The following is a 10,794-nucleotide window of genomic DNA, read 5'->3' as shown; positions in this document are numbered from 1 at the left end:
AAGAGTCTTTCAACCAGCATAACAAAAAATGTTTCTGAAGACAATCACCTATTGCACCTTTAATTGTCTACGTCCATTAAAGCTGTGACGTAGCCTATTTTTTTATTACAAATCCGTCTATAGTAATACATTACAAAACATACTTTTTTCAGCATCTTGCACCACTTTTAAGTTGCCATGTCAATTTAAATCGTTACATTGTTTAATTTGCCGTAATTTGCGCTTAAACAAAAAAATTGATTTGTACATCGCAAAATACAGTTTACACACTTCATGTTTAACGTTAACCTACTGCTGTGTGACTAATTCTTCAGTTCCCTGTCACTCTCCTTTTCCTCTTTTTTTTTGTTTATTTATCAATCCTCCTCTTCCTCTGTATTTCTGGACACAAGAAAATGCGCAACAGAAGCCACAGGAGTTCTTCTTCGAATCAGTCCAGTTCTTCCGAACGGCAGCCGGACCGAACCACCGCAGGTACTGAGGGGTGTTTGTCCAGCGCAGCGCTGGAGGGCTTGAGATCGGAGTGTTCGATGGTGTGGTTTGACCGCGACGCGTACGAGAGAGCAGAGAGTCTTTACTGCGTACGACTGTTGCAGCAGCAAAACGGCACGACCGCTCCTGCGAGTTCTTCCGCAAGAAACAAGCAAGAAACCTGTCAGCATGGAGAGCAAGAGGCTTGTCATCATGTCATTAATGCTGTGTGGGTGAATAAACCCAACTTTGACCAAGCCGAGAGCAAGTTTGTGGGCCACTTTCCCAACCAACCGAGATCTCTCCAACTGCAGCCCGCCAACTGCGACGAGGGCTACCAATCGCAAACCCCAACCCCGCCCACACCGGCTTTGAGACCAATCAATGGCCTCCCTTGCTTGCCGCCGCCTCCAATGGGGGTGTGGCTACAGAAACCTCTTTTTGATAAAGCCGAGGCGACTTTCTATCAGAACCTGTACCACTGGAGCTCGCCACCGAGAAACCCTGAAACCAGCGGCGACGAGTCCAACTCCAAACGGCGGACTAACACGCGAAAAAAACCTGTGGTTTGTGATCGCCGTGATTCCGACGACATCACCACCAATCAGGGAGCGGCGCGCTGCTATTTCCTGCATGCCGACAGCGAGAGGGTGTGGCTAGATCGCGGTCGCTATGCGGAGGCGGAGACTCGTTTCTATGAAGGAGCTGCGGAGAGATCCGTCAAAACATCTATAAACCATTCTACCCAGAAGCTGAAGTATGACTGGATACTCGAGAAAATACACTTCCCTCACACACTGTAGTTAATTAGTTAGTTCACCACCAAATGAAAGTTCCGTCATTTTAACAATCATGTTGCTCCAAACCTGCATGGCTTTTATTTCATTTGAACATCCTACGAATCGCCGTCTTATGTGTTAAATGGCGAAAGTGAGTCAAACGGGTTTGGAATGACATAAAGGTCAGTGAATGACAGAATTGGTGAACTATCACTTTAAATTAAATTTTACTCCCTTAACCCTTTCAGGTAACCATCAATCTCACCCATTGCATTTACATACAAAATGTTAACAACCTTTCCTACTTCTTTTGTGCACCATCTTCATGTCATTCGCATATTTTTCTCATGCCGTTCTCTTTTGTTTATCTTTGGTCTCCTTTTACATGTTCATTCTTGCTGTGTTTGTCGGTTGTGTTGACTTGGAAGAGTCATTTGTCTGAATTCAGTTTTGTATCTTTTGGGTTTCTTCATTTGTTTGGTTGATGTCATTTTTGTTGTGTTTGTCATTTTTGCATGGTTGCATTAATATGCGTGTGTTATTTATAGTGTTATGTTCATGCACCAGTTTTGGGGAGTTACTTAGCACTGTTATTTTCGTACTATTATAGTTTATTAATTTTGAATTTATTTATTTTATTTTCATTTTAAAATGTTAAACCACTGAGCTTTTATTTTTATGTATTTTTCATTTTCATTTTAAAGATTTAGTCATTTTATTGTTTTTGTCATTTTTATTAGTTTTATTTATTTTTAATGTCTGTGTAGTTTTAAATGTTTATTTATTGTTTAATTTTTGTTATTTTAGTACATCAAGTTTAACTAAATGAAAACGAGCAATGTTGCTTTAGCAAGTAGCTGAAATAAAATGAATGAATAAAATTAATAATGATGATGATAATAATTTTGTTGTTAGTATATAAAAATATTAAAATAAATCTTATTTCACTGTAAAATTTTAAAAATGAGTATTTAAGAAAAAATATAATGATAATTTATTTATTTTTTTCATTTTCAAATGTTAAACCATTGAGCTGTTATTTTGGCAGAAAAGTGTTTAGTTTTTTTTTTTCACTTGGAAGTATTAGTAAAAAATTTTTTTTGGGGGGGGGTACATTTTTATTATTTTATGTGTGTGTGTTTTTTTAATTTGTCCATATAGTTTTTAATAATCTTTACTATTTATTTATTTAATTTATATGTATTATTTAGTTTTGTTATTTTAGTACACCAAGTTAAACAATGAAAATGAGAAATGTTGCCTTAATTGTTGCTGTAATTTATTTTTTCAGCTAACAATTTTTGTATGGTTTTAGTTTTAACTATAATAATAACCATTAGCGTTAAAATTCACTCCCCAACACTGTTGCGTGCCGTAGTTTAGTCTCAGACATCCTTCATTCTCATCAAAGCCATATAGCTATAAAATCACATCACAGGTCTGTAGCGGCACATTTCCGAAATGTGAAGTTTAAGATGTTTGGTTTAGTGTTTAGTGAGGTTGTTAGAGCTCGTGTGTGTTTTACAGGATGACTGCAGCGGAGTGTTTGACGCAGGAGAGGATCTGGTTCGATAAACCACATTATGATGAAGCGGAACGGCAATTTTACGAGCGGATGAATGGACCCACACAGCCCAAACAAGTAATAAACGTACTATTCGAACTATTGCATCAGTATGTACAGCATATGTGCTAATACCACTGTTCCACATGGTATTTTTGAAAAATATTAGGCAATCAGTAGGTCCGTTCCACATGTACATTTACTCAGTTTTATGAATTTGGCAGATGATTTTATCCAAAGAGACTTAGATTTGCATTCAACATATACGTTCCCACATTCCATGGGAACTGAACCCATGACCTTACTGTTGCTAGTGCCATATTTCACTGTTAAAAGCTGCAGAAGCACTGTTTATGCCAGCACACACACACACTGAGGTTTGTCTCGGTCTCTTGTCTCAGGACACTGGAGCTAACAGCATCCTTCAGGACATCGCTCGAGCACGAGAAAACATCCAGAAATCTCTCGCTGGGGTGAGTCGAGCAAAAAACCTTCCATTACTCTTTGAACAGTTCAGTCTGTCTCTCTTCTAGGGTTGCACGATTTACGGGAAAAATCTAAATGCGGTTTAATATTTTTGTTTTATTGTTTTTTTTTGAAAAGCTACAGGTTTGTTGCTTGTTTGTTGGGTTTGCACAATTTGAATTTAAAAAATTGGAATTATCAGCATATCTATAATAATAATAATAATAATGTTGTAACAAAATTTAAATATTAAAATAATATTATTTCACTAAATAAATGAGTATTTAAAAAAAATAATACAGTGATAATTTTATTTTACTGTACAACTAAAATTACAATAAAAATATGGCTGTCTTAATTAGAAATATAAATAATAATAATAAGTGTTGTTGTCATTAACTAAAAAATATTAAAATAAAAAATATTATTTCACTATACAATAAAAAAATGAGTATTTAAAAAATAATATAATGATGATAATTTTATTTTACAGTACAGCTGTAAAATTACAATAAAATGATGGCTGTCTTAATTAGAAATTTAATAATAATGTTAAAACAAGAAATGTTATTTAAGAAAAATAATAAATTAAACCATGTTTAAATCACAATTTGATTTAAAATGCAATTAAAAATAAATAAATAGGATAAACATCTAGGTTTGTTGCTTGTTTGTATGGTTGCACAATTTATTATGGTTGCATCATATATTACTATTATTATTGTTGTTGTTACTAAGTAAAAATATTAAAATAAGAAATATAACTTCTGTAATTTCACTGTAAAACAAAAATGGAGCATTTAAGAAAACAATATTATTATTATTATTATTATTAATAATAATAACTTTATTGTACACTACAACTCTACAATTACAATACAAATTTTGCCTGTCTTTAATTTTTTTTTCTTTTTTTCCAAATGTTTTCCAAATGTTCCAAAAGTTTTTATTTTGGCAGAAAAACACAACAAGCCCATAAACCTTTTGATGTGTTGACAACATCTGGTTTGTGAGCGGTTTTATTTCGATTAATCGTGCAGCTCTACTCTGTTCCTAAACCCTAGTGATCTGTCTTACTGCGGCTGTCTAGCCTTCTGCAACAACTGCCTGCCTTTTGGAGCAGGCTTTGCGTCGTGAGTGCGTCTCTGATATGCTGTCTATGTAGGCAGCTCACTAGGTTTTAGAACAGAGTCCCAGCTCTTCTCTCTTCAATCATCCGTTCTCTTCCTTCATCTGCACTTTCCTCATAAATGATCTCTCCTGTAGCTGAAGACAACCTTGCAGCCAAGTAGAGGCTCCGCCCCTAAACTATCAAACCCCTCCCACCGCTCGTCTCCTGTAAGTGTGTGTGTGTGACACACACCAAAGCAGCTCAGCCCGAGTTGGCCAGCGCGTGACGCGTGTGCATGCATGAATGCGTGGTGTTGTAGAAAGTTTCAGAAGAAATCTGTGATGCATGCATTTCTGTGTGGATTTTTGTTAATGTTTCTGCTGTGAACGAGACCATAAACGAAAGCAAACACTTGTACGTTTGCATCTTCGTGAGGTTTGTATCAGTGTTATTTATTTTAGTGTCATTGGGATACTGTAATAGTTTTTTTTTTATATATATATATATATTTTCTGTTAGAATTTTAGTTAGTTTCAGTCATTTATTTTTCTTTTTCATTTTTATTAGTTTTTAAATACATTTTGATTTCAGTACATCATTAAAACGAGAAATGTTTGCTGAATTTTTTAAAAATATTTTATTTTATTTCAGTTAATGTTTATTTAACGGATGATGAATAACAATTTTTTTATGGTTTAATTTGAACTATAATAACCCTGGTTTGGATGATATTACAGACTGTACTATATTTATGTATTTGCTCTGAAATGACTTATAAGAGGTGGGTTTTTTTTTCAGTGATAAGTCATTTTAACCAAAGAAGATTTAAAAATATAAAGTCAAGTTAAAATAATCATGAAAAACAAGAATATTTATTTTTGTATGCATGCATTTTTTTTTTTTTTACGTTTTAGGGTATACACACCAATATAGAGTTAATGAAAAACTAATGATTAATTTAATCATAAAAATCTAAATACATAATTTTAAAATAAAAACAATCAAAATAAAACACCAACATTTTAAAATATAAATTAAGAAATATTATAACAAAAATTGGATTTGTTTACCTAATAATTCAATCATAAAAATGTAATAATAAAATAAAAAAATACATTTTAAAATGCAAATAAAAATAAAACACTTTTAATTTAACTGCAAGTCATGTGACTCATAAACAACATCAGAGAACCTTGAACATGCGAATGTGTTGATCAATTATTAAAATATTATCTTAAACTTCCAAAATGTTTGGCTAACAAAACAAAACAAAAGTTTGGGAATCACTGCACCAATATACCAATACATAATCATAAACAACAATATTTACCTACAAACTTACAGAAACATCTTTGAACATTTGATTGAGGGCACAAATGAATTGTTGAATTTTTTTGAAGCAGTTTTGCTTGAACTGAAACAAATTAAACTTACCAACTCCAATTATAAAAACAAAACATGTCTAAACCTTGCATGTTCTGACAAAATAGCGAAATCTATGTTGTGTGTCATGTGATACATTAAAATGGTGTAGTTATAGTAGTTAGTGTAGTAATAAACTGTAGTTGTGTTTGGTTAGTAGTGTTTGTGTGTAGTTGTAAGTAGACCTGATTCTCTCACTGTGCGGTTGTGTATCAGAGCAGGGGCTGTTTAGAGCGGCGGAGGCGGCGCTGCTGATTACGGGGAGCTCACGGCACGCATGAAGAACCTGGAACTGGAGAACCAGAGTCTACACAACGGTGTGTGTGTGTGTGTTAAGAGATTCTCATAGTTTTGCATTTGCATTTGCATCAGGATGGAAATCGGAAAGAATGTAACAATCCTAATTCACATTCTGGTTCCATTTATGATTCTTTTGGTCATTTTGAGGAAGAATGAATGGACAATGTTTAGAAAAGAAGCATTCATTAGCCTCAAAAGACTAGAAAACTATTCACTCTTCTGATTTCAACAGGACAGTACTAATCCAAGTTGTAAATCAAAATAAATTATGTACATTTAAAAAAAATTAAATAACATCTTAAATGTTTGCATGCAGTGTAATATTTATATACTATTGTAGGTTTTGTTAGTATTTTGAATTAGCTTTTATTTTTTTGTTTTCATTTTAATTTTAGTTTAATATTTGGTCATTTTACTGTGCTATTAGATACTATTTTATTATTATTGTTTATTATTACTATTATTTTTTTTAAATATAATATTATAGTTTAAACAGTGCTTCTTGTGCTATTCATGTTTTGAATTAGCTTTTATTTTCAGCTTTCATTTTAAGTTGTTTAATTTTTTGTAGTTTTGCTATGTGCTTTTACATGCTTTTTATTAATTTTTTTAGTATTACTATTATTGTTTATTTATATACTATTGTACTTTGAATTAGCTTTTATTTTCTCTTTTCAATGTCATTTTATTTTCATTTTTAGTAATTTTACTATGTGCTTTTATATAGTTTTTATATTATTGATTTTTCTTATTACTATTATTGTTTATTATAGTTTGCAGTTTATTTTCAGTTTCCAATTTAATTTTAATGTACGTTTTAGTAATTTTTACTAAATTTTTTTTATATATAAATTTTTTTTTACTACTATAGTTTTTTATTTATATAATATTATAGTTATTATTAATGTTAGCTTTTATTTTCAGTTTTCATTTTAATTTTAGTTTTTTTTTTAATTTTATTTTTTTTTTTTTTTTTTTTTTCTTTTTAAATATGAATGTTTAGGTTTAATTTGTTTTTATTTCAGTTTTAGTCTATTATTTCAAATTAATTTTAGTGCTTCAACTTAATTACATTACATAATTTATTTATTTAGTTTATTTGATTAAATCTGATATTTCTATCTTTTTTATTAAATTTTTTTTATTAAAAAAATAATTGTATTTATTTTTAATTTTAGTTTTGGTTAATGATAATAAACTTGTTTGCATGCATTAAGCATCTATTCTGTCTTTATCTCTCTTAATCCCATGCATTAGATTTAGTTCTAGCAAACCTCATATGAAATAAAACATAATATTTACTTGGACATCTGTAGGTGGTGATGTCATAATATTTGCATATGAGCTGTCATTTATTTACATTTTGCCTAATCTTCTGCAAGCATTTGCTTAATTGTTCTTGTTGTGTTTCTCAGTGGTGGAGGAGCTGCGTTCTGCTCTTAGTAAGATGGAGAGTCGCGTGTCAGCGCTAGAGAAACGGTTGACAGCACCGACCGTTAACGGCACCGGTCCTGCCTCTCCCCAGAAAGCCCCGCCCGCTCCAGCAAAACAGGAGGAGGAAGATGAGGATGAGGATGACATCGACCTGTTCGGCAGCGATGAAGAGGTGGACGAGGAGGCCGAGAGACTGAAAGAGCAACGGCTGCAGGAATACACTGCCAAAAAGGCCAAAAAACCTGCCCTCATCGCTAAATCATCCATCCTGTTAGACGTCAAACCAGTAAGTATTTTTATTTTGTTGACACATGACTTGGAAGTATTCTTAAATGTTCTAGTTCTAAAATGTTTTGCCCAGAAAAACAGGCAACCATCCTGAACACCCTAGTAACTGCATAGCAACCACATAGAAACAACCTAATAGCTACCTGAACAACACCCTAGCAGCCGCATAGAAACCACATAGAAACAACCTAACTGCTACCTAGAACATCCTAGTAACTGCATAGCAACCACATAGAAACAAACAAATAGCTACCTGGACTACCCTAGCAACCACATAGAAACAACCTAATAGCTACCTGGAACAACACCATCTCCTGAAGAGCAGGATCCAAGGGCTCCGGGTCGCCCATCACAGGGACGCCGCCTGCCCTGGTGCTTCACGGGCTTGGCAGGGGCAGAGGCGGGCTTCGCCGGTTTCCTGCGGCCAGCTCCACGCTGCATCCCAATTCGTCAGTCACGACTGACGTAACGTCGAACGTGACTGACTGAAAGGGAACCAAAATTTAACCCAACAGTTGGGTTAGTCCATATTTGACCCAACATTGGGTTGAAACAACCCAGCATTTTTTAGAGTGTAGAACACCCTAGCAGCCGCATAGAAACCATATAGAGACAACCTGACAGCTACCTGGAACACCCTAGCAACTGCATAGCAACCACATAGAAACAACCTAATAGCTACCTGGAACACCCTAGCAACTGCATAGCAACACCCTAACAAGCACTTAGAACACAACAGCAACCAGTGTTATTTTAGCACTATTAATTTAGTATTATGTTATTTATTAATATTTTGAATTGGTGTTTATTTTTTTATTTTGAGTTGTAATTTTTAATTTTAGCTTAATCTTTTATTTTTTCATTTAGTTTTATCTTTTTCAGTTTTAGTTCTTAGTAATTTTGTACAAATGTAACTTATTTTGGTTAGTTGCCAATATTTCAAATTTTCATTTAAACCACCCAGTACATCAAGAAACTACCTAGCATCCATCTAGAGCACCATAGCAACCACCTAGCAACCATCAGAACCCCCAGCAATGCCCAACCAAACCACCCAGAACACCCCAGTAACACATAGCAACAACATAAAACACCTTAGCAACCTCCTAGCAACAATCCAGAACACCCTAGTAACACAGCAACCACCCAGAACACAACTGCATTGCAAAGCCTTAACAAACATTCACAACACCCTACCAACCACATAACAACTTTCTAACAGCAACACAGAATACCCAGTAACCATCTTGCATTGTTCTAGCAACAACCTAGAACATTCCCTAGCAACATCCAGAATACACCAGCAACTGTCTAGCACCCACCCAAAACCCCTAGCAACACCCTAACAACCATCCATAACCCCCTAGCAACCACCCAGGACACACTAGTAATCGTGTAGCAAAGCCTTAGCAAATGTTCAGAACTCACTATAAATCAACAGCAACACAGAACACCCAGTAACCACCTTACAATGTCCTATCAGCCACCTAGCAACCACTCAGAACTTCCTAACAGCACCTTTGCAATCACAGAGAACACCCTAGCAACCACTAAGCATCCATTCATAATACCCTAGTCACCGCATGACAGTCTATCCATTTGTCTGATAGACTGAATTACCTTAAAACCTTTGGAAGACCAAACAAAGTAGTTTCGCTTTCACAACGAAACACACAGTGTCTTCACGACATGGCCGCGGCGGCGTTGGCAGCAACAATAAAGTTACACCTTCTTTCTTTGCGTGAACATTTGGGCGGCGTTATGCAAATCTTCCCACACAATGACGTAGACATGTGGGGGCGTGTTTAAACGAGGCGTTTTAGGAGGGCGTGGACCAGTCTTAACTTTTATAAAGAATATCTCTTTGGGTTTGAGACTTTAGTCTTTGCAACTTTAGGGATCTTATCTATGCACAGCTTGTAACACTCCAAAGAGAAAGGAAAACTTGAAATCGCATCATATGACCCCTTTAAATGGCATCAATCTTTCTGGCCAGGCTTCTCAAGGTTTTTAAACTGTTTTTCCTGGCGTTCGCAGTGGGACGATGAGACGGACATGGCAAAGCTGGAGGAGTGTGTGCGGTCGGTACAGGTGGATGGGCTGCTGTGGGGAGCCTCCAAACTGGTTCCTGTGGGTTACGGCATCAAGAAACTGCAGATCAACTGCGTGGTGGAGGACGACAAGGTGGGAACAGACTTCCTGGAGGAGGAGATCACCAAGTTTGAGGACTACGTGAGTAAAGTTCCCATAAACTGCGCTTCAGTCTTCAAATGTCACGTGCAGCTTGACATGTTTGTTTTGTGTTGTTGCAGGTTCAGAGTGTGGATGTTGCGGCGTTCAACAAGATCTAACACACACACACACACACACACACACACACGAAAACAGTCATGCTACTGTTGCTGGACGAATATCAGTGAATAAAACCGCTCAAATGTGTTTGCTTGTCTTGGTCTCTGTCTTTGATATTCACGCATCTCGTTAAACATGTTTATGATACAAATGAGAATTACAGTCAACATTGGCACTGTTTAAGAGCTTTTTTCTATGTTTGTGATCATGAGATCCATTGCTGGTGTTTTTGGCGAGCCACCCCGGAGGTAAACCGCTGTTTGATGTGTAATTTAGGTCTTTACGTGCTCCTTGGCACATTTCAATACAGCATAATGCATTTCTTATAGCTGCTAGGAAATGAATCAGTTTCCTTCTGAGAGAAGCTGTCGTTCTCAAGATCTATCATAAAGATTGGCATTAAGATAGATTGATATATTCAAATAGATATGATATTTGATGATAGATATTCAGACAGAAGGATAGATATACAGATGGATACATATTCAGATGATGGATTGATATATTTTCTGATAAATATTTGATAGATATTCAGATATATATTTGGTGGACAAATATTCAGATTGCATACAGTGAGTATATATTCAAATAGCTTGCTATTAAGATAG

General features: G+C 35.1%; 1 protein-coding gene across 3 annotated transcripts in view; it reads left to right on the top strand.

Moving 5' to 3' along the window:
• LOC107655838 (elongation factor 1-delta-like) overlaps positions 1–10,273 on the top strand; it is a 16,614-nt gene extending 6,341 nt beyond the window's left edge. Inside the window, exons 1-8 of one of the 3 annotated variants that reach the window (XM_016443426.1) lie at positions 128–1,228; positions 2,778–2,892; positions 3,216–3,287; positions 4,546–4,617; positions 6,045–6,129; positions 7,528–7,832; positions 9,872–10,066; positions 10,147–10,273. In XM_016443426.1, coding sequence (XP_016298912.1) covers positions 396–1,228; positions 2,778–2,892; positions 3,216–3,287; positions 4,546–4,617; positions 6,045–6,129; positions 7,528–7,832; positions 9,872–10,066; positions 10,147–10,185 — 1,716 coding nt within the window. In that variant the 5' untranslated portion in view covers positions 128–395 and the 3' untranslated portion in view covers positions 10,186–10,273. Of the gene's footprint in view, positions 1–127; positions 1,229–2,777; positions 2,893–3,215; positions 3,288–4,545; positions 4,618–6,044; positions 6,130–7,527; positions 7,833–9,871; positions 10,067–10,146 lie in introns of those variants that run through there. The other 2 variants (XM_016443424.1, XM_016443425.1) reach the window with 2 other exon arrangements.
• Positions 10,274–10,794: the final 521 nt, after the last annotated feature.

Source organism: Sinocyclocheilus anshuiensis, unplaced genomic scaffold (genome assembly GCF_001515605.1).
Source record: "Sinocyclocheilus anshuiensis isolate Anshui unplaced genomic scaffold, SAMN03320099.WGS_v1.1 scaffold1603, whole genome shotgun sequence".
Taxonomy (NCBI): Eukaryota; Metazoa; Chordata; class Actinopteri; order Cypriniformes; family Cyprinidae; genus Sinocyclocheilus; species Sinocyclocheilus anshuiensis.
Note: the sequence above shows the minus strand (reverse complement) of the source record. Positions and strands in the feature narration are given on the sequence as shown.